The 25021-nt window shown below is 40.1% G+C and overlaps 1 protein-coding gene and 1 long non-coding RNA gene across 3 annotated transcripts in view; one reads left to right on the top strand and one right to left on the bottom strand.

Moving 5' to 3' along the window:
- Positions 1 to 25021, bottom strand: part of LOC141523576 (uncharacterized) — a 79091-nt gene that overhangs the window by 38626 nt on the left and 15444 nt on the right. The gene's annotated exons all lie outside the window — the stretch shown is intronic.
- On the top strand, positions 42 to 23226 carry KCNK17 (potassium two pore domain channel subfamily K member 17). The gene is made up of 5 exons (XM_074236854.1): positions 42 to 352; positions 3455 to 3569; positions 14561 to 14718; positions 15206 to 15380; positions 22257 to 23226. Exons 1-5 carry the CDS (start codon positions 62 to 64, stop codon positions 22490 to 22492), a joined length of 975 nt encoding a protein of 324 aa, XP_074092955.1. The 5' UTR covers positions 42 to 61; the 3' UTR covers positions 22493 to 23226.

The raw sequence follows: 25021 nt of genomic DNA, 5'->3' as shown, positions 1-25021 counted from the left end.
CAGGGTGAAGACGATCCTTCCCCTTGTCCCCGGCCTGAGCCCCTGAGGAGCCTGCCCAAGCATGTTAGGACAGCAAGGCCAGGCTGCCCCCGAGGCCGTGAAGAAGGCTGGTGCCGGGCACCAAGCGCGGGTCAGGGATCGCGGGCAGAGTTCGGGGCGGCGCTGCGCGGTGCCAGGGACACCCCTGCTCTTGTGCTGCTACCTGGCTTACCTGGCGCTGGGCACGAGCGTTTTCCAGGCGCTGGAGAGCGGCGCCTCGCGGGGCTCCAAGGAGGGGTCCCTGCAAGAACAGTGGGCGCCTCTGAGAAACTACACGTGTCTGGACAGCCCGGCGCTGGACGCGCTCATCCGGGTCAGGCCGGGATACTTCTCTGGGTTACTGGGGCGAGGGGCGGGGATGGAGGGGCGAGGGGCTGGGAGCTAGAGGGGGGAGAAGGCCTCCGGTGAGAGAGTAAGGGCAGCAGAAGGAGGCCGGGGACCAGGGCTCCTCCCCTAGGGGCAGACTGGAGGTGGACTGGGGTGGACAGAGCCGGGAATATTCGCTTGAAGTGTAAAGCTCTCCTAGTGGCGAGTTACCCCAAGGTTGTGGGGCGTCGAGTAGGACGTGAGAAAGAGCCAGAGTGGTTCCCCGGGGGGGTAGCCACACCACCCCCTCCCACCCCCAGCTCCTCCTCTTTCCGCCCGCCCTGTGTTCCTGCCCCAAATGCAGCATCTCGCTCAGATCCCCGGCCTCCGGGTCCTCTAGGTGCTTATCCCCAGGCTCGGTTCCGTGGTGTCACCACGGTGTGAGTAATGGGGGAAAGTGGACCAGGGTGCTGGCTTTGAGTAGCATAAGCTCCGAGTCCTCGGGACTCCAACTCTAGCCCCAGTTTTCTATAGCTAACTTACCTGGGGACATGGGGTCAGTTTGAGTCTGTTTCCTCATTTATAAAACTTCTTCCAGCATTAGCTTGAGGTGATAAGGTGAAGTGGGGAAGGAAACAGAGCTTGGGAGGCGAAAGAGAGAACCCTACTTTTCGGAGCTTTGGGGGGATCAATTCCACAAGATAATGAGTTTAGGAGAACTTTGCCACCCCCAAAGCATCAAAGATACCCCACCTTTATTGGCAACTAATCTTTCATCTCTCTGATCCACCCCTAGCAAAGGTCAGGAGACTAGAAATTCGAATGAAACAACCTCTCAAATTCGATCTCAGAAAATACAGCATTTGTCCTGACTGATATGTAGATCCATGTCTTTGCTTCATCCCATCCTATCTTATCCCATTTCATCCCACTCCATCTCATCCCAGGAAACGAGGACACAAGCTCCAAGAAACCAGGTGGAGGCAAGAGTCCATTGCCTCAGCAAAGGGCTGATTTTTCTCCCCACAAAGGAAAAAACAAAAAGATTCTCTTGGGTCCAAGAGTCCAGGGGGAGTTTCCTGACCGTCTCTCTTCCTCCACCTCACTTCTTACCATCTACTTCTCTCCCCTCCCCCCCCCAAATATACTCTAGAATGTACTTTAGAAGTTCCCCACTGCCTCACTCTACAGAGGAAAGAGCTCAATGTTACTTGACTGAAAAAAAAGTAATTGCTTCCTTCAGTAACACAAACACTATTGCTCCAGTACTGGGTACTAAGGGAGAAAAGAAAAATGGGGAAGAGGCCCTGCAATCAGGGAACCTTCAGCTCTAATGGGGGAAATATAGGTACCTGAATGAATGAATAGTATTTATTAAAGACTATGTGCCAGAGGAAAAAAATAGAAAATTGAGACAGTTTCTGCCTTCAAGGAACTTATAGTCTAATAGGGGAGTCAATACATAAGAAAGTGGACAGGAAAGTGAATTTTCATCTAGTAAGTCAAAGGATGGTGAGTGTAGCCATAAAGATATCAATTAACAGGAGATTTCCAGAAGTCAGTCAACGAGTATTGATAAAGCACTGCTAAGTCCGGGGGAAACAACGAAAGGCAAAAACAGTTCTATCCTCAAGGACATCCCAGGCTAATAGGGGTGATAACACAAGATATATATATATATATATATGTATATATATACATATTAGAAAGAATATATACATAACGCAAGATATATACATATTAGAAAGAAAGTGGAAGGCACTGGCAGCTGTTGGGTGATGGGGAAAAGGAGGGAGCAGTCAGGAAAAGTCTCCTGCAAAATGTAGAATTTAAACTGAGCCTTGAAGGAAAACAAGGAAACTCAGAAGTGGAGCTGAAACAGCAAAGCATTCTAGGCTTATGGACCAGCCAGAGGTTCAATGAAACCAGCTCTTACCATATCCTAGGATCATTAAATTTTGAATGTGAGCATTTACATCTTGGAACCAGGGAGACACTACAGCTCTGGGTTTGATTTATTATTTTGCTGATCCTCTCAATTTAGAAAGTGTTGAGAAAATGTTAGCAATGCAGATTAAACTTAAAAGTGTTTTTATGTTTTTCTGAAAGCTCCTGCAAAGCCCTGCTGATGGGTGGATTGTTGAGAACTGTGAGCAAACCAGCGTTGCTAGATTAGAGAGGATGGAGAACAAATCTTAGCAAGGGTTCAGACTTGGAATGCCAAATAGACATTTTATATTCTGGGGATATTAGGAGTTGATGAAGCTCATTGAGGAGAGAAGGATGAAGGGGATAATATGACCATATCTGCATTTTAGAATAAAAGCATTTGGATAAGTGAGTGGAGAGAGATGAGAGATAGATGAGTTAGAAGGCTATTACAATAGTCCAGGCAAAAGACAGTGAAAGCCATAACATGTGGGAGTTAAGAGAAAGTAGGTGTTTAAGCAGAGATGCTGTGAAGTCAAAAATTATGGAAACTGGCATATATGGACATATGAGATGAGTGTGAGGAAAGAGTGGAAGATGATACTAAAGCTGCCAGCCTGAGTGACTAGGACATTGCCTTAATAGGGAAGTTCAGAAGAGATCAGGGTTTAGGGAAGGAAAGATAATGAATTAACAAGTTCTGTTTTTAACATAAGAATTTTGAGATGCTACATAATGAGTTTTAGACATATTAAGTTTTGAGACCCAGTTATAATATGATAGTATTGATTTGATTACAGCTCCCAAGAGTAAGGAGAGAAGGGAGAGGAAGGCAAAAAAGGGAAAGACAGTCAAATGTAAAGACAGAGACAGAGACAAAGATAGAGACAAAGACAGACAGAAACAAAGACAGACAAAACGGAGATGGAGTAAGAATAGCATAGAAAAGGGTACCCCCAGTTAGACAGGTAGGACAAATGTGAAGAAGATAGCCAATATGGATTGTTAAATGAGAGGTGAAGCATGTTCTAAGGATAGTTGGAGGGCCAGATGGGTTTGTGTGTGTATTCATTCTCTCATCTAGAGTGGAAGTTCCAAAGCTGCATGCCCTAGGGTATGGTCTCAGAGAAGGTCCACCATGACTAAGTCCTCGGGATCACTATGGCTGCTGTCCCTACAGGATATTATCAAGGAATACAAGAGAGGAGTCATCTTCCCCAGCAACACTACCAGCATGGGCCGATGGGAACTAGCAGGCTCCTTCTTCTTCTCTGTTTCCACCATCACAACCATTGGTAGGGACCTGGGACTTGGGGCATGGGCAAAGGGGAGGAGATTTCCTCTTAGAGGCCACTAGATGGCGGATGCTTGGCACTCAGCTCTTGCCTCCTCGGTGTCCCTGGACAAATCATTTAATTGTTGCCTAGATTGTACTTTAGAAGAGTTTCCTCAACTATAATATTTGGATAAGAATAAAATCTAAACTCACAGAGTTGCTGTGAGATAATATTTATAAAGTGCTTTATGCACTATTTAATTTTGAAATCCTTTAAGCTATTATAAATGATAGTCATTATTATTTCCTCAGATAATAGGGAAGTAAGAGTCTATAATGCTACCCCATGACTTAGGCTTTCTAAGGTGTTTCAAAGATGGATTTGATAAATCTCACCCCCCCCCCCAGAAGTCTACATTGGGAAAAATGCCTTTCTGCCTCTGGTATCAAATGCAATGTACAGACAGGGTCGTTTTATTTCAAAGATTGGCTGGATTTTGAGGAAGGTTGTAGAGCTATGAGGTAAGATGTGCTGTATCCCTTCCCTAAAATCTTAGAATATGGTAAAAGGTTAGAAGTTACCTATCCCCCTCAGTTTACAAAGGAGAAAAGATGATGTCCAAACAGGGAAGAGGACTTGCCCACAATTACACAGGTAGAGTTGGGTGACAGATTCCAACCCAGGTCTTCCAGCAAGTCTATTATTCACCATCCCTCTCTGTAGAGACAGGTATCATCATTCTCCCTATTGTGTAATCCAAATGCACCCCCCCCTTTAATTCTAACCCTGTTTTTGGTGGAGAGCTAAAGAAGAACCTCTCTGTAAAGGAACTGGGGTAGGTTGGGAGAGTCAGGTCTTTGTTTCAGCACCCTCTCCTGCACCTGTATGGTACCTGACTCCCTTTATCAACTCATGGTGTCTGATATCCCCTTCATTCAGCCTAATACCATACTGGCCACAGGGTGGCAGTGTAAAACCATTAGTCAGATTTCTGTTTTTAAACCACTTTTAGGTGGGATTATGTCTGGTTTCCAGTTTGTGAGACAGGATTGGGAAAAGGATGGTTTTCAGGATTAGGTAGAAGGGCAGAGAGGGCAGTGCTAGTGTCCAGTCATACCTCTACTCACTTTTCTGATCTGATCTGACTGAACTTAATCTCACCACTCATCTATTTTCCTAACTGTCCCTGCTTCCAGAAAGTAGGATTTTGCTTTTCTTGGTATCTCCAGGGCTTAGCCCATAGTAAACACTTAATAAATGTTTGTTCCATGACTGACTCCCTGGGATTAAGGAAGAAAAGTCTCATAGAATGGCCTATTTAATTTAGATTTAAAATGATCAATTCTCAGAATCATTCATTTTGGGATTGGAAGATTAAATTCAGAAATCATCATCTTAAGTACCTTGATTTTGGGTAAATATGCTTAAAATAGAGCAAGGAAGGGAGGAAAGGAATAATGGAATAAGTCAATCAACAAGCAATTAAAATTAAGCCAGGCACTATGCTAAGCTGTGATGTTTCTGGTTAAAGCCCCTTGGAGGTATCCCCCAAAAGACACCTAGTCCAAGAAACAACCAGGACAAAATTCTCTCCAAAATTCTCTTTGCCTAACAAATGATCATCCAACTTCTGCTCAAATGCATCCAGTGATGGGGAACTCACTACTTCCTAAAGCAAGCTATTGTGATTGGGCTTGGTTCTCATTCTAAGGCAGCTCTTCCTTACATTAAGCCAAAATCTATCTTCCTGTAACTTTTCCAAGCTCTTTTCCTAGTCATGAGGCCAAGCAGGACAAGACTAATCCTAAAACTAATACTAAGACAGTTGTTTCTGCCCCTCCCTCACTCTACAGTGTTCTTTCTCCATAAGTCATACACCCTTAGTTTCTTTAACCTTATCAGACTCTCAATCCTGGTGACCCTCCTCTGAACACATTCTACCTTGTCAATATCCTTTCTATTAAATAGCATTCAGCGCTGAATATTCTGGGTCAGAGATCAGTTGGATAGCTCATTCACCTATCTTGGATGTGCTACTTCTATTAATGACACCTAAAATCAAATAGGTAGGTTTTGATTGCCACATCATTTTGAGCTTGCAATTCATTAAAAAGATCTTTGTCACAAGAGCTGATTTCAAGCCAGAGAGGCAACCAAAGACTCCAAGTTTTCCTGGGGAAGGGGAAAGAACCCAATTAGTCAATAAGTGTTGTTTACTGTAAGCAGTAGGTACGTGGTGCTTATTGGATGAAAGGAGGAAGTAGAAGAGAAAGGCAAGAAGCTCTCATTTTAATGGGAGAGATAAATACAAGCACCAAAATTTATACAATGTAAATAGGTAGCAATAAGGGGACTGGGAAAGAGCTCTTGCAAAAGTTGATATTTGAGCTAAAACTTAAAAGAAGCCAGGAAGAGGAAATGAGAAGGAAGGGCAAAGCTTTCCTTGAACATCTCTGCCTTCCCTGGGCTATTGTTACTAAGGTGCTGTCAATGTGGTACCCCAAAGGGCCCCCCCTTTTCTCTAGGTCCTTCCTCCCCAAATTTCCTAGACTTGAGATTAAACTGTCTTCTCTTCACTAGCTGTGTACCCCACAAATGACTTTGACCCAACATAAGATCTCCTAATTGCTGTTCAATTTCTAACCACATCTCCTGCATCCTTTAGTTGTGAATTTGATTATTTGAATTGAGTACAGTACTTTATGTTATTCCTATTAAATTTCATCATCCGCTTTTAGCTTCATTTCATCCTGTTGAAATCTTTTTGTATCCTAATTCCATCATCAATGTATCAGTTATCTCTATTAGTCATCCACTGATTTAATTAGCAAGGAATCTATGTCTTCAGTCAGTCATTGATAAGAGTACACAGAAGACAGCCATATGTTATTCCTCTGGAGACCTCCCTCCAGGTCAACTTGATCCACCCATCAACACTCATTTACTGGGTTGGGTCAGTGAAGAATTCTGAAACCCACATAACTCTTCCTGTTCTATCATTTCTTCCTTTCATGTACACAAGGATATTTCAAGAGACTAACAATTGCCTTGCAGAAATTCTCATATACATCACATTCTTGGCATCTCCCCCTCAATCTCTGTCAAGAAATTGCCTGTAATATAAATGTCCTGACTCATGGTCTTGACCATGAAGTCACTGTCTCTCGTGTAAATTAGTTGAAGGACTAAACCAGTCCAAGGCAAGAGGTACCTGATTCACTAGGTCGGGCTGCACCAAGGTCCTTTGCTGGCCAATAGACAGGGAATGGACAGTCCATAGCAATGAGAAAGGGGAGATAAATTGTTGGAGAGGCTGTTGACACAGTATGGGTTAACTTCATTGCTGTTAGAGGATCAGAGGGTCATAGATTTAAAGCAAAGATTTAGATGTTATCTAAATAATAACTTCTAAAATTATTCCAATTCAGCCCCTTAATTTTACCAAAGTGCAAAACTAAATCAAAGGGTCCATTGAATTGCTCAAGATCATACAGGTAGTAAATAGTAGAGTGGATTCAGTTTTCAGTTCGTCTGACTCTTTCCCCAATACCAAAAAGAGGTCCAAACAGGTAATATCTATCCATCTTCCTCACTCAGGTCCAGGCCAACAGATCTTGAATTTTGTGTTTTGTTAAGAAACCATACTTGTGACCAAAGCATATAGGAAAAGAATTGGATAGTTGGGAAGGAGCACAAAAACAACCAAGATGTGGGTCTTTTTTGTCTCAAAATGAACCCACTCCCAGAGTTAAATGTGGTTTTTCATTCAGTGTATTATGGATCCTGAACATTCTTTTTTCCCTTCCCAGTTTTCTACACTACCCACTCAATCACCCAAAGAGGCTAGTTCTGAGAATATCTGATCCTGTCTTGAAGAATGAGAAAGATCAAGAGAGTTGAGAGAGGAGATGACACACTATAATGCAATGTTACACAACTTAGTACAATATAATCAGTATAATATTTCATTTGCAATGGGTGATGCAATCCTTAAGGATAATCATTTAAATGGAGAAAACCAATATACACAAATTACTTCCAGAACACCTTTAAGGCAATACTTCATAAAATGTTTAACTTTGATACAAACTTATTTGTAAACACTAAAGAGATAGCAACAAAAAGGTCTCAGTGGAGGTTTAATCAAGGAAGACTTCATGGAAGAAGTGAGACAAATATAAGAAAGATAATAATCTGGCAAGCAATATGAGTCATGGCATGATACAATACAGCCTTTGAAGGGGAAGCCAGGCTGAATGGAGGGGAAAGTGGGTATCTGGAAGCAAATGTGGTAAAGTCCAACCAGAAGGAACCCAAATGATCCCTGAACATGGACCTACAGATTTTAGCCCCCACCGCCCTTTTATTTATATAATCAACTAACCTACATGAATTAGCAAAGAAGGGCTTTACCAACCTATCCACCAATACTTAATAGCAATTTGCAAAGAAGACCTTTTCTGAAGTACCCAGTGATATGTCCTTGGCTCTTTGTCATTTAATATTAGAAAAGGCTAGTGATGGTATACTTATAAAATTTTTTAAAGCTCCAAAGTTAGGATGGTTAGTTAACAGTCTAGATGACCCAGTCAAGGATCCAAAAAGATCTAGATAAGCCAGAACACTGAAAAAACTAAGATGAACTTGAATAGGGATCAGTATAAAGGCTTAGATTATTGCTGATTTTTCACAAGATGGGGAGGAATAGAGAGCTGGTCTAAAAATAATCTATGGGTAGTTAGGTGGCACAATGGATCTCTGGTCTGGAGTCAGGAAGGTCTGAATTCAAATGTGGTCTCAGATACTAGCTATATGAACCTGGGCTAGTCATTTAACCTTGTTTGCCTCAATTTCCTCATCTTCAACATGCACTAGAGAAGGAAATGACAAGCCATAATTCTAGTATCTCTTCCAAGAAAACCCTCAAAAGGGTCATGAAGAATTGGACATGACTGAAAACTACAGAATGACAACTAAAAAATCTGAGCAGTGAATAGAGCACCAGCCCTGGAGTCAGGAGGACCTGAGTTCAAATCCAACCTCAGACACTTATTAATTACCTAGCTGTGTGACCTTAGGCAAGTCACTTAACCCCAATGCCTTACCAAAAAAAAACACACCTAAAAAATCTGAGGACTTTAGTGGATCAAAAGTTCAACCTTCATCAAGATGCCACCTCAGAAGCTAGTAAGATCTCTGCTTCATTGGAGAAGTACAGTTCCTGAAAGAAGCAAGTGAGATTCCCCCTGGACCCTTTCCTACCCTTATCAGACCAAATCTAGAAAATTATCAACAAACTGGAAAACATGAAGAACTGGGTCACTAGGACAGGGAAGGTGGGATTCACAGGATCCATTTTAGATCCATCTTAGGGCTCAAATTTTTAAACTCTTTTGTGTCATAAAGTGTTTTGCAGTCTGGACTCAGAGCCAAGATTTGAATTGGAATATCCTCTGAGAAACTTCCTGGCTATAGGACCCTAAATCTCCTTTGCACCTCCATTTCCTCATCTATAAAATGCCTCACAGAGTTTTTGTGAGTATCAAATGAGAAAAGATTTTTTTCTCTGAATGTTTTCTGCCTACATTCCTAAGTGAATGAAACACTAAATCTAAGAAGTTAAATTTTAAAAATTTAAATTTAAAAATTAGAAAATAAAAAAAAAATTTTCCCTACTCAAGTTCTCAGACCTACCAAAATCTCTCCAGGGACCCCAAGAAAAGTCCCTGCAATAATGGGTAATAAAATCAGAGAGGTAGGGTGGGACCAAGTCATGTAAGTCCTTGAATCCTGGAGAAGGATATGGACTAATTCAGAGGGGAATCACGAGTCAATTGAACAAGGAAGTGACTGGATCAGAGTGGTATCCTAGGGAAGTTAACCTGACAACAGTGTGCAGAATGAGTTGATGTTTGAGAAATTGTAGGTTAGGAAAATATTGAGGCTACTGTGATAAAAGGGAGAGAGCAAAGAGCTGGGTGTGATTCCAGATTCTGCCATTCCCTAGTTGCAAGGCATTGAATTCTCTGAACTCCAATTTAGTCATCATGAAAAGTAGCATTGCACAGTGGTTAGAGCATTGACCTTGAAGCCAAGATATAAGTTGGAATGTGCCTGGGGGGACTTAGCTAGGCATATCTCTAAACGTTTTTTGAGGTTCCATTTCTTCCTCTATAAAATAGGAATAATAGCCTCATAGGATTCTTGTGAGGATCAAATGAGAAAATGTATAAAAAGCATTTTGCAGACCTAACAGCTGGCATTTTGCTAAAGAAATATCAGCTGTTAGTATTGCATTGTAAAATGAAAATAATAAAACTAGCAATATCTACTTCATGGAGTGGTTGTGAGATTCAAAGCAGATAATGTCTATAAAATGGCTTTGAAAGTTTAAAGTATTATTATTTTTCCCTCTACTAAAATCACCCCTTCTTTCTTCTTGGGTAACTGGGCAAATCACTTAACATTTTCAAACCTCAGTTTCCTTTTCAGTAAAAAGAAAGGATCCAACTGGATGGCCTTTAAAGCTCCTTTCAATTCTAAATCAATGATCTCAAGACTTCCTATGATGCCACATTTCAGCTTAGATTAGATACTAGCATTCTCAAAGACTCTCTTTTGAGGAGTATCAGGATGCCAGACAAAGAGAACAAGTCTGAAGTGTTCAACTCTGTCACTTAATTCACTGTGTACCTAGGGACAAATCATTTGATCCCTCTGGCTTCAGTTTCCTTTTGTAATAATTCCTTCCAGTTCCATATCCTTAATCCTATGACCAGTAGAGGGCATGCTTTGGCAGGTCCTAGGAAGCTAGAAAGGGATACTGCCCAAGTTAGCTAAGAGCAAGGATGCTGGAAAGACTCCACAATGGAATGCATTTCTTTGACCCCAGCTAGTCCTAAAGACATATATGCTAAATGAGGAAAGTACTGGACTCTGCACTGATGCATTGAATAACCTGAATGAAATCAGAGATATTCTAAAATATTAACTCAAGCTCTACTCCAATGTCTCCTCATTGGGGAGCCAAGATGCTCAAGTGGATAGAGTGCCAGGACTGGAGTTCAGAAAACCTGAGTTCAAATTTGACCTTAAGATACTTGCTATGTGTGACTTTGGGCAAATCACTTACCTCAGTTTCTTCAACTGTACTCACAGGGCAACTGGGAGATAATGAGATAATATTTGAAAATGACTTAACATTTGTAAAGATATTAGTACAATGCCTGCGCATAGTAGGTGCTTAATAAACACTTATTCTCTTCCCTTCTTCCTGTGATATGAAAATGAGCAGGGTTTCTCACAGGCTACAATAGAGGAATTCAACCCTTGGCAGGTCCTACTGTACCAAGTTGGGAAGTCACAGACTTGATGCTATCAAAGTGATCATGTTTCTTCTCCAAGGGTCAAACCAACTCCTTTCAAACAGCCTTATTGACAGAAGGTTGACCACAAAGTGATGAATTTGTAACCACACTAATTATGTGGGAATGTGGTTTCATTGTTTACTTTTATGGGTGTGAATTTGGGTAAACCAAACCCTCTCCCCACCCCTCTAAACCCCCCCCCCCATTAGATCCCTTCCAAGTTAGAGTCTAATTCAAGTCAAATTCAACAATATTTATTAGTTATCTAATATGTAGCCCAGCCTAATTAAAGAGCTGTGCTTGGAGCTGGGAAGACCTCAGTTTAAGTTCCTCCCTGGCACAGCTTTTCCACCCTCAGGACCTCAAAGGCCCTGGCAATTAAGATGACAATTTCAGAATATGTTTGTAGTGGCAGACAGAGTTTACAAGTTTATTTGTTTGGGGTTCCCTTTATACATATCCAAACCATGTCAGTCAGTCAACTTGTTTTTAAGTGCCTGCTATTTTCTCAGAACTGTGCTAAAAACAGGCCATAGGTTTAAAGACATCACAGACTATTGAACTTTGTGTCTTATTAAGAAGCCATGTTTGTAACTGAGATATCAAAGGTTGAGAATTGTTGGGAAGGAAAAAGAAAGGAAAACGTGTTGTTGTTTTTCTTTCTTTTAATTAAATTTATTTTTTCAAATTAATAAAAATCAAATTTCTTCTCTTCCAACCTGTACCTTCCCTCACCACCACAACTGAGGGGAAAGAAAGAAAAACAAAGCAAACCCTTGTAAAAAGTTATATGTGGTTAAAAAAAATTGTGTGTGAATGTGTATACACACACACACACACACACACACACACACACACACACACACACAAACTCACTCAGACCAAAAAAGAGAGGAATATATATGTATAAATGTGTGTGTGTGTGTTGTCAACGTATAATAAGTTTCCCAAAACTATATTCCTGGTGAAAAGATTGATTTCTTTAGAGGGTCTGCAGTCTTCATACCCTGTCAACCAGGTAAGAAATTAAGACTCCTGGGTATCTCTCTCTATGTTAATTACAAACTCAGAAGACAATGATCAGTGTGCTGAGAGACTTGTCCGGCCAGGAAGAGACAACAAAAGATCAGATAGTATTGTTTAAGGATGATAGTCTTTGAGGAGAAATTTGGGCAGCTTGATGTTGTGCAACCTTCATCGTTAAACTACAAAGGACATTAATTATTTTCACTATTCCCTCTTTTTGCATAAATGTTTCCCCTCTTTCCTAGTTCAAGTGTAGTCATTACCTTAATGACCTCCACCTATAGTTGTTAGAGGTAAGATCTTAGAAAACAAAACTTAAATTACCTAACCTACATTTTCTGTCATTTTATTTTAACCCTATATCTTAAGGTTTTTAGTTTTTAGGGTTCACAGAATACATAAAAGCCAATGAAACAAATCCCCCAATTGATTAGGTAAAACATAAATCCTATTTTGCACCCTTTCCTTTCTCTTTCAGGAGATGGGTTGTTGCTATTATTTTTATTATCATCCTGTTCTTACCATTTTTTGAGGAACTTCAGAGAAAAATACACCTGGGCAAGTTGCTATTATTTCTTAATATTTAAGGTTCTATGGACCATTTAATGCACAAGTAGATAAAAATGAAAGCTTTTTTGTAATAGAATAAAAAGTGTTGAAATGCAAGCTCTTTCTCTTTGGACTCAAAAAAATTATTTTCAGAATACCTCCTGTGACAGATAAGACAAAGGGGTTGTTACCTGTTACCACATGATTTTTGTATTGGGTGCTTGGTCTCTATGTTTTGAAAGCTTTTCATTTCATGAAATTTGGGTATTATGAGTGTTTGGTATGATAATAGCCATTTTAGATGTTGCTTTTCATTGTTTTATGGATTAATGTGTTATCCAGGCAACTGTGGGCTATTGCCCTATTGTCCTTGATATAGTCCAGTTCAAATACATTTTATTGGTTGAGTCCTCAAGAATATTTTGAAATCTATATTGTAGTATGGGGATTTGTCATATATGAATTCATGAAAGATATCAATATTCTGATGTATACATAATTCCAGTCATGTTTTGCTAGTTATTCAGTGGGTGAAAATTTTTTATAGCCTATAGTGATGAATTACACAATTTTTTTTGTCATTTCTTTTATATAATCTATACTGATCACTAAGTCTGGGTCCCTAAAAGTTAATGCTTCCTCTAATTTCTGGTGGCAGTAATATAATCTGTAATTGCCATCAGAAAACCCTTCCTTCTCCAACAACAAGTTAGCATGATTCAGCCATAAATATCATCACTAATATTATTATTAAAATTATATCAGTTCATGTGTGAGGGGGTAGCAGCCTGGGCTAGGGTAGTGATGATTGGAATAAAGAGGAATGAATGAGAAACCTCTTAGAGATAATAGAATAAATTTATTTTAGCTAGGTATCTAGAATTGACAAAGACAGGAAGCTTGCTTGTTTGATTTTAGATTTAACCTTATTTAGTAGATGAGTGGATGAATGGATGGATGGATGGATGGATGGATGGATGGATGGATGGATGGATGGATGATGAATGGATGGATGGGAAACCTAAAGTGATAATAAGATTCCTAATTGGAAATGTACTATAAATAGCTGAAAAAAAGAACTGAAGAGACATATATGGGCATCAAGCTAGACTTGATGATGTTTGACTGAAGAAAATGTAAAGAGAGATAAAAGATGGCTCCCAGATGAGAATAGGAAGAGAAAAAGGGGATAAAGATAGCTCAGAGAAATAGGAGGGAAATCAAGCCAGTATAATAAGATAGGTAGAATAAGGAATAGGAAGGTAAGGATAGAAGATAAGTTAACAGGGATAGGGTAGAAGGATAATAGTATATAAAAATAAGATGGAGGAAAATTCACAAATAGAAATATTTGTCTCTAATAGTAAGGTGGAGGTGAGAAGGAAAAAGAGGAAAAAAGAAATTTACATGATAACTTCATTATATATTTAAAAGGAATAGCGATTTATACATAATAGATTTGTAGTTTCATGTATAATCATCTTTTTGTTGTCCTATATTATATCCTATGTATATTATACTTATTTTATTCCATAAATTAAACAGTTAGAATTTTTAAAAATCACAAAAGCCAAAGGAGGAGATTGTGCTCAAGTGGTCCACAGGATTAGATGCCTCAGAGAGGTCAAGAAGAATGAGACAGCAAGAAAAGGAGGCCACCATTGACCTTAGACTAGAAAACAACTATAGTGAAATGGTGGGAGTAAAAGTCTAACTGCCCTAGGGTTAAGTGGAAGAAAAGGAGAAGAGGATCAAAACAGAGAAGGGAGAAGAATAAAGGTATAAAAGGGTATAGAAAAGTAATAGAGGGTATAAAAAATGAAATGGATAGAGTCATCAGCTAGTAGCTGTCCTATCCCATTCCATCTTCATCCTCTCCAATGGAGTATATGGTGAAAGAAGGAAGGAGATGGTGTTCTCTCATTCACCCTTTTTTCCATCTTTCCTGGGACTGGAAACCCTGAGAACAGAGAGGCAGAAGAGTCTAATAAGGTATGATCAGGAGGGTCCATTTGGAACTTCACCTGCAGCTGTCCCCTGTAACACCCACCTCTTCTTGTGTACCAGGCTATGGGAACCTAAGCCCCCAAACCATGGGTGCCCGTCTCTTCTGCATCTTCTTCGCCCTCCTGGGAATCCCTCTCAATCTAGTGCTGCTCAACAGGCTGGGTCGCCTCATGCTCTCCTGGGTTCAGCATTGGGCCCAGTGGCTGGGTGGGGTCCAGGTAAGAAAGAGTGAAAGGGAAAGAGAGGTCTTGAAGGTAATGGCAGGAGTCTGGAAGAAATAAGGATGGGGAATCCCTTGGGAGGCAGAGAAATATTACTGAAGAGTCACTCTTAAGGATAAATGGTGAGAATTAAGGATGGGAAAAGAAAATGGGGGAGTCCCTGATAGGTTTAGATGACCTGCTGATTTGAGGGATCACTTGGGGGGAATGTAGAAGGACCATTATTGGCTGACAGAGAAAAAGTCAGAGGTGGGTGTGTCATGGGAGCAAGGGAAATACTAGCTAGCGCCAAGGAGGTCTAGGGTATATAAATGATGGATGAGCTACTTTGGTCCCAAGTCACTGCTTCATGTCCCCAAGCTCATCCTGCTTCCTTCCACAAATGTTTCTAGGTTCATGAGATCCATCCCTTGCCCTGTTAGATTCACTTTCTCTCTCTCTCTCCAGATATGCCCCATGGTTTCTTCTCTGTATTCTCTTCCAGGACCAGGCCAGAGCCCGGTGGTTTGTGGGTTCCTGTGCTTTCCTCTCAGGTCTCCTTCTTTTTTTCCTGTTGCCTCCAATTCTCTTCACCCATATGGAAGGCTGGAGCTACGAGGAAGGATTCTACTATTCCTTCATCACCCTCAGCACTGTGGGTTTTGGTGACTATGTGATAGGTGAGATGCTGGAAGGGAGGGGCAAGAAGACTTCCAAGGGTCATCATAGTCGTCCCTCTGCCTTCAGACTAGACTGACTCTACCTCCTTCCTTTCCCAGAGGTAGACGATACCCTATCTCTAATAGGTCTTATCTGAGAATCTCACACTACAGTCAATCACTCTGTTTCCTAGCTAAGGCTTTGGGAGCTTTGGATTTCTCCTTTATAAAATCAGGGAGTTGGATTATATGACCGCTATGATCCTTTCTAGCTCCAAATTCTAACAACTTTAGATCCTTGGGCATTTAGCAATACCTAGAAAATAGTAGGTGCCTACCCTTTAGGGTCTTAGATTCCAATAGCATGGGGCACAAGAAGAGGTGGGAATTACAAGGGATGGCTGCAGGAAATATCCCAAATTGATCCCTAGATCATACCTTACTAGATTCTTCTGCCTCTCTGTTCTTTTCCAGTCCCAGGAAAGATGGAAAAAGGGGTGAATTAAAGAAAATAAGGGAAAAGATGAGAATATTGTTTCCTTCCTTCCTTTACCATATACTCCATGGATGAGATGGAATGAGATAGGACAGGTACTAGGTGCTACTAGTTGAGGGCTCTTTCTAATTCCTTTTTATACTTTTATTTCTTTTATATGCTTCTTATAGCTTTATTCTTCTTTCCCTTTCCTGATTTCCTTCTCCTTTTCTTCCACTTAACCCTAGGACAGTTAGGTTTCTACTACTCAGGTCAATGATGACCTCCTTTTCTTATGTCTCATTCTTCTTGACCTCTCTGTAGCATCTAATCCTGTTGACCACTCCTATGGACCTAAATCCAGAACTGGAATTAGAGATAGACAAATCAGGCAGCTACCTAGCATGAGACCCAGAAAGAAACCCCAAGAAGGACACTTTTTAACCCCTTTACCCTTCTACATATTAATACCTTAGATTTTTAAAGAGTCCTCAAATTTCACTCTTTCTGGTACATTTATCTTTTAGAGGAGCCTCAAAACCTTCCACTGCCTAGTCACACACATTCAAGCACAAGAGGGCTCTGTTTTCCAATCTTGCCCAAGGGTACCCAAAAGGCTGATCCTAATTCTTCCTAAATCCTTCCCATTGTAGGTTTAACCCCTTTCCCTTTAGTTCAGCCCTCAGGAAGAAATGAGGATAACTTGGTCACCATCCTCCAGTTCATTGGTCAAAGACCTTAGAGATTGTGGACAATTTAATACAGTTCCAACCTCCCCTCTGGAGAAACAGCTTAAAGTAAAGTCTGAGTGATTTACAATAATATTCTCACCAAAGAAAATTGAGGGCTCAAGTTAGTGTTTCTTGGGTCAGCAGAGACAGAAGCCTCCAGGATATCTAGGCCTACTCCTCCATCCCCACACCCTAAATAGGAATGCCCAATCCTAGAAAGGTGGGGCAGGAGAGCCCAGTCAATCACACATTCATCATTCCAGTCATACCTGAGCTTGTAAAAAGAGTTTTATTCCATGTTTAAAATTCATAGCTCTTCATGAACAGAACAAGTTTGACCTCTGACACTGACTAGCTTACAAATAACTCCAATTCTCTTGGACTCTTTTTTTTTTAATCCATAAAATCAAAGGGGTAGACTGGCATTTTCTAAAATGAGTCCCATAGAACCCTACTGTTCAACATCCTGGATGAGGGGTGGAGGAAATCTGTGAAAATATATTGCTTGTCTTTTCTCTCTAAAATTTCATGTATATATTAATATTCATATATATGCACATAAATATAATGGTAGTTTTATGGTAGGAAAATTGATAATTGCTAATCTTTTCCTTCTAAAATTTTAACTATGCATTTTTAAAATAAATGGCAATTTTCCAGTGGAAAATTGATATATTAGTATTTTCTCTCTAAAATTTTAAGTATATTAAAACAATATTGTGGAAATTTTCCAGGAGGAAAACATATTCTGCTAACCTTTTCCCTCCAAAATTTTAAGTATATATTAAAAAAATATTGTGGCAATTTTGCAGTAGAAAAATTGACTCATTCTTCCGTACTACTGTATAGTGCTACAATAATCCCCCCAGGTTCTTTCCCCCTCCATCTCCCTCATTTCCATGATGAACTATGTTCTCAAGTTTCTTCCACATTCACACAACCAACAGCATTTATGAGTTCTGTAAATATAACTGAAACTCTAAAGTGTTCCCTGGTCAAACCAGATTATCTCTAAGGGCCCTTCTACTTTTTTTTTAATTACCTGATTTTAAAATATATATGCAGTTAGTCAGGCAACAAGCATTTATTAAGTTCTTACTATATAGTCAACCATGTGTAGCTAAGTGGTGCTGCAGTGGATAGAGTGTTGGGTCTGGAATCAGGAAGAATCATCTTCCTGATTTTAAATCTAACCTCAGACATTTATTAACTGTGTGACCCTGGGAAAAATCACTTCACCCTGGTTGCCTCAGTTTCTTCATCTGTAAAATGAGCTGGAGAAGGAAATTGCAAGTCACTCTAGTGTCTTTGCCAAGAAAAATCTTGCCCCCCCCTAAAAAAATCCAAATTCAAATGAGATCATGAAGAGTTTGGTATGACTAGACTCAACAAACAACCCTGTGCTAAGGGCTACAGATGAAAAGAAAAGCAAAAGACACCCCTTGCTCTTAAGGAGAACACAGTCTAATAGGGGAGATGCATAATCAGTCACATACAAGATATATACAAAGTCCCACTCACATTTTAAATTTTTCAGTGTATTTATACTTCAGAAATTGACAATGACTACAAATCAGGACTTGATTTATTATTTTGTTGATAGTTTATACTTTTAAAAAGTGCTCATAACGTAGATTAAAAGTGTAGGTATACATGGTTTATAAATATTTATCAGCACACCCCTAGTCTGCTCTATATAAGCATTACTTGAGCTCAGCAGTTTAACAGAAGACTCAGGGAATCAAGCCAGTGACTGGATGATGTTGATGATGATTATGATCATGATCATGATCATGATCATGACAAGACTATGATGACAGCAAAATAACAATAGGTAGCCCTTTAAGGTTTGCAAAGTGCTTTCCATCCATTATCTCATTTAAGCCTCACAGCATTCCTGGAGTAGATGGAAGATCATCTCAGATATGCAGAAGTTACCACTCTAATGGCAGAAAGGAAAGAGGAATTCAGAAGCCACTTGGTGGGGGTGAAAGAGGAGAGTATAAAAGCTGACTTGAATTGTAACATCTTAAAATCTTGGCAACTTATTCCATCACTTCTGGGCAAATATAGGGAGAAGAAATGGAAGCAATATCAAATTTTATATTCTTAGACTCAAAGATCACAGCAGGTAGAGAATGAAAACATTAAATTAAAAGATACTCCTTAGAAGGAAAATTATGGCAAATTGGGACTACCAACTAAAAACCAGAGATAGCACCTTGCCAAGAAAGGTCCTTATAGTCAAAGTTATGGTTTTTCCAGTAGCAATATGTGGTTATGAGAACTGGACTATAAAGAAAGGTAAGCACCAGAGAACTAACACTTCAAATTCCAGTGCTGGAGAAGACTTTTGAGTTGTTCCTCAGACACTAAGGAGGTCAAATCAGTTAATACTTAAAGAAATTAATTCAGACTATTCATTGGAAAGTCAGCTCCTGAAGCTGAGGCTTAAACACTTGAGTCACATAATGAGAAGACAGAACTCACTGGAAAAGACCGAGATGTTGGGAAAGATAAAAAGGAAAAGGAAAAGGGGATGGTAGAACATGAGAGTCTTGGAAACAATGAACATGAGCTTGATTAGACTTTGAGAGATAATGGAGAATAGAAGGGCCTGGCATGATATGGTCCATGGGGTCAAAAGCAGACACAACTGAACATCAACAATCTTAGAAGGAAAACACTGGGGGAATGGAATGGAAGGGAACAGAAAGACCTCCTATATAATCTGGGTTGTGAAGGAAGACAAACAGGTAAGTGTGCTATTATTGTTCAATCATATCCAACTCTTCTTGAGTTTTCTTGGGGTTTTCTTGGCAAAAAAATACTGGAGTGGTTTACCATTTTCTTTCACATTCATTTTATAGATAAGGAAACTGAGGCAAACGGGGTGAAGTGACTTGCCCAGAGTCACACATCTAGGAAGTGACTGAGATTGGATTTGAACTCAGGAAGACCTATCTTTCTGACTCTAAGCCCACTGTGCCCTATAACTGCCCACATTTTATGCTTTACATAATTATAAAAGCAATTGTTAGGGGCTATTATGAGGTACAATTTAGATAATTCTTGTTGGCTCCTCACAATAGCCCTGTAAAAAAGGCTCTATCATCTCTATTTTACAGAAGAAAAAACTGAGACTAAGTGACTTTCCCAGGAGTCACCCAGCTCTAGTTAGTGTGTGAGGAAGGATTCAAACTCATGTCTTCTTGTCATCAGAGTACTCTACTCCTTAATTCACCAGCTAAGAGGCAGAGGTGAAAAAGAAGAGTTTACCAGAAATAGGGATAGAAATAGAATGAGGCTATTGAGTATTGGGTTTAAGAAACAAGTAGGTTGTTGAAGCTGGATTGATGAGTGTATAGAGAAAAGATAGGAAGGGCCCAGGTTATGATAAACAGGAGTTTTTTACTTGATTCTGGAAGTAATTGGGAGCTATTGGAAGTTAGTAAGTGGGGTGGTATGAAATAGTCAGACCTGTGTTTTAATAAAATAATTTTGGCAAATTTGTGGTGAGTGGATTAGAGTGAGGGTAGAAACAGGACTTTAATTCTTCTTTGTTTTAATTTGGTAATACTGCAGGGGCTGGATTTCAATTCAGTTCAATAAACACTCATTAAACTCCTGCTGTGTACTAGAGGGAATGCAAAATAAGAAAAAGAAAGACAATTCCTGCCCTCAAGGAGCTGACAATCTAATAGGGGAAGAAGATTCAGAAATCACAAAGAAAACTGAAAAAGTTGGGGAAGAGGGGTGCAAACCCAACAGGGTATATCAGTTTTCAGGTTATAATGTGGAGTAGGGGGAGGATTAAAACCAAGCTGAGCTCTTGTAAAGTTCAGAAAGTTCAGAGCTCTCTTTAAAGGAAGGCTTTGGGAGTTTATTGCTCCATCCTACAGGTCGGTCCTTAGCGGGTATGGTACTAGACCCCTAGGAAGGTCCATGTTTATGGACTGATACTTACTATCCATGTGACCCTGGGAAAATCACTTCACCCTGTTGGCCTCAGTTTCCTCATCTGTAAAATAGGTTGAAGAAACAAAATGGCAAAAAATTCCAGTATTTCTGCCAAGAAACCCCCAAAATGGGTCATGGAGAGTCACACAGGATTAGAAAACTGCTTTAAAACCAGTGAGGGGAAAGGAACCTTTGGTGTTGAGTCTCAAAAATTGAGTCACTATGCATGGTGATAAAATAAGTTGAGGATCAGCTTATCCTAAGGAGGCATGATGTTCTGTGGGGTCTAAACCAATAGGAGCTGCTGATGGAAAATGGAGTTAACTTGGGGTCAGAACCCTTTACCCCAAATGGAGAAATAGAGGCCCATGTGCCAAAAATGATGGCTCTTAAACCACAGGGCAGCAGCAGGGTCACGAATGGAAGTCGTCCTCACTCCAATTTTCAGAGACTCTTTATCCCATGAACTGTGGTAGGAGTCAGTACCCCTTGCCAGCCATCAACTCCACTCCGGCCCTGCCTTTCTTCCTTCAATTGCATTTTTCTATCCACTTAAGCCCTTTGCCAGCTGCCCGGTCCCCTGACATTTACGTTTGTGGCTGAAAAATGAAATAAGAAGACAGAAAAATACCTCCTTCCCCCCCCAGCTCCCCCCTTGCCTGCTGCTAGCTACAGAGAAATCTTGCTCACCACTGATCTCATTTTGGCTCCCAACTAAATCATAGCCCTGAGCTTCAGTAATGTAATTAGCCCTAATCCAATCCCCACCACTGAGGCAACAGGGCTACACCAGGAGCGGGTACCAGGGCCAAGGAGAGGAAGAGAAGGTCGGAGACAGGAGGTAGGTTTCTTCCCTTTGACTTCCTTCAGGCAGGTATTTCTGGGCACCCAGAAATATAAGTCCTAGAGATCACAATCCTCAGATTAGACAGGAGAAAGGAAGAGTTAGCCCCAGACTCAAAACATCTTTGGATCTCTTAGGGAAAAGGGGGGGGGTGACTTAAAAGAGTTGGAAAGGAAGATTGAGGAAGAGTATTAGGACTAGTTAGCCTTGGAAACTGATAAAAAAAAAAAACTAGCTTGTCTTTCTTTTAATTCCTATTTGCTTAATACTGTGCTTTCACATAGTGGGTGCTTAAGGAATATTTACTGTATTATGTTATAATAGAGAAAGATCTTTGCCTTCCCAGGAACTCCTATGCTGAATTTAACAAAGCAACAAACAAATACAAAGGAATCTATTGAAAGCACACCATAAAATATGTTTTGCATGACTTCATACATATAATCAATATCATATTGTTAGTCTTCTCAAGGGGTAAGGGAGGGGCAGGAGGGAGAGAATTTGAAACTCAAATTTTTTTTAAATGAATGATAACATGTTTTAGGAAATATTTAATGAAATGAATAAAAAATATATTTTTAAGAAGAAAAGAAAACATACCATAAGCAAGTCATAAGATCCTCAAAAATAAGGATTCCAAGAGGAAAGGAGAATGGGGGGAAAGGGAAATAATACAAACCAGAATTTATATAGCATTTTTTGCAAATGTTATATCATTCGATCCTCAGAACAATCCTAGAAGGTAGATACTATTAATATTATTATTATTCACATTTTACAGATGAGGAAACAGAGACTGAGAGAGGTTATGTGACTTGACCAGGATCACATAGCTAGTAGGTTTCCAAGACTGAAACAGTCTCTTGAGTTTCTTCATTTTTTCCCAGGGATGGATCCAGAGCGGAGGTACCCAATATGGTACAAGAATGTTGTATCCATGTGGATCCTCTTTGGGATGGCTTGGCTGGCTCTAATCATCAATTTGACCATCTCTTTGCTGGAGAGCTCATCAGTCCTGTGCCCATGCAGCCAAAGGTATCAACTCAGGAAATGGGGAGCCACTGAAGACACCAAGCCGGACAGATCAAAAGCCAAAAGTGATGGGAATCCCACTTGTAGTTGATAAGGAATGGAGCAAGACCCCTAGGATTTAGATCATCTAATCCCTCATTTTACATAGGGGGGAAACTGAGACCTAGAGAGAGGGACTGACTTAAGTCTCACATGTGAAGTTAAGAAACAAAGCTGATGGAATTCAGACCCAGGTCTTCTGATCTTCCCCCTCCCTCATCCACACACTTTTATAGCAGCTTCCTCACCATCACCAGCTACCTACTAGATGACTCATAGTAGAGATCCTCAATGAGCTGAGACCTGTGACCCCCTCCCCTTCCTCCCTGGCTTCCTGCCAACCCAGTCTCTTGTGTTGGTCACTTCAGAAAAACATCCTTTCCTTCACACACCACCCCAACCCCCACCCTTACATCATAGCTCTGTGTAACACACTCCAGAGAGTAAAAATCAGAGGCAGAAAGAAAGGGTCAGGAGAAAAAAACAAAAAGCCCCTCTATGTGGAATTTACCCAACAAAGAAATAAATGTGCTTGTGTAAGAGAGACATAAACTCCTCTAGGGAAGGGAGTCCAACTTCTGTCTTTGAATCCCAAATGCCAATGGAATGCCTTAATAATAGGTGCGGCTAGGTGGCGTAGTGGATAAAGCACCAGCCCTGGAGTCAGGAGTACCTGGGTTCAAATCTGGTTTCAGACACTTAATAATTACCTAGCTGTGTGACCTTGGGCAAGCCACTTAACCCTGTTTGCCTTACAAAAAAAAAAAAACAAACCTAAAAGAAAAGATGTGCTTAATAAATCTTGAATTGAATTGAATGGGGGGGGGGGTGTTGGCTGGACTGGACTGGACATAGAGAGCTTTGGTCCAGAAACACCAAGTGCAGCATAAATGGATTCATGTTGTTGTTGCTGCTGCTGCTTCAGAAGGATGCTTATCCTATCATAAAGAGAGCCCAAAGATCTGGGTTCAGGTCTTACCTCCAATATATTCTGGCTATGTAATGCTGGACTTGATATCTCCAAGCCAGAAGTGCTAAACATGAAACCCTAAGGCTACTTTGAAGAAACCCCAGTGCAGAGCATACTGCCAGAACCAGATTAAAACATAAATGGGAAATATTTAATAAAATAAGGAGAAATATAAAAGAACATAATGTTCATATCTGATTTTCTAAACCAACAGATGTTCATATGTGGTTTTCTAAATCAATTTACTGGGGCAACTAGGTGATACAGTGGATAAAGCACCAGGTCTGGAGTCAGGAAGATTCATCTTCCTGAGTTCAAATCTGACCTCAGTGTGACCCTGAGCAAGTCACTTCACTCTATTTGCCTCAGTTTCCTCATGTGTAAAATGAACTGGAAAAGGAAATGGTAAACCAAAACCAGTATCAGTGCCAAGAAAATCATGTAGAAGGTCATGAAGAGTCCAACAAGCCTGAACAACAATAATAATGAAAAATTAGTGTGCTGCCTGCAAAGATCTTTATGTACAGTTTAGTGACTCCAGTTCTATTTGAGTTTGACACTACCATACTAGGCAACTTTCTAAAACAGAGGTTCTTAAATCTTTTTTGTTTCATCAACTCTTGTTGGCAATTTGGTGAAGCCTAGAAACCCCTTTCATAATAATGTTTTTAGACATAAAATAAAACACATGGGATAATAAAGGAAGTCAATTATATTGCAATATAGTTATGAAAATATTTTTAACATAAGTTTATGGACCCTGGGTTAAAAATCCCAGTCTGAGACTATAAACTAAAGAAGAATTTCTTTATCCAAGCAGTTCTTCTACCAGTGAAAGCACAAGAACATTCCCTATTTCTATTAGTTATTATTAAATAAGAGAAAGGAGAGAAAATGCCAGGGAATGAGAATCACATCCTAAACTAAAGGACTAAAAATCATTTCTTTGGCTCAATGTTTTTTTTGACAACACCAGGTAAGGCTGACACATTTAGAGAGTATATGCCTTCATCACTAAATTCTCATTTTCTATGCCTATCCATAGAGAGAACAAAGCAACTACACAGCAAAGTTGTAACTAGGAATTTTTTTTTCCTGGGGTAAATGATAGGCATGAGGAAAAGGGTATAATTGGCCATAAAAGAGAACCCAAATCAAATCATATAAGTCAAACCAGGAAAAAAGAGACATGCTATCTCCTAGAGCATCCAACTGACCCTCCATTGGTGTGGAGTACCACAATGAACTTGGGGATGGAGATATGGAGGATAGAGAGGAGTTGGAATGGTGATTGTTATAGGAAAGGAACCACAATCTTTTCCTGTAAAGAGTCCTCTACCCCTAGTTACTTAGGGCTCTGCTATAGAACCAACTTCCCTTCTCCGAGCCTCAGTTTTTGTACGTAAGATGCACAAAGTTCTAAAAGCCTATAATTTCTCTAATCCCCATGGGGCCCCATCCATGAGCAAATATATACTTCTTTCCCCTGAGATTAATTTGTGAATATGAGCATTTCTAGCGGATCCTGCTGATTGGCACCTCTACCCATCAAAATTAACCTAATATCTTTGTTCAGTAGGGCTTTCATGAGAACACTAAGGAAACTAGCAA

Source organism: Macrotis lagotis, chromosome 5, assembly GCF_037893015.1.
Source record: "Macrotis lagotis isolate mMagLag1 chromosome 5, bilby.v1.9.chrom.fasta, whole genome shotgun sequence".
Taxonomy (NCBI): domain Eukaryota; kingdom Metazoa; phylum Chordata; class Mammalia; order Peramelemorphia; family Peramelidae; genus Macrotis; species Macrotis lagotis.
Note: the sequence above shows the minus strand (reverse complement) of the source record. Positions and strands in the feature narration are given on the sequence as shown.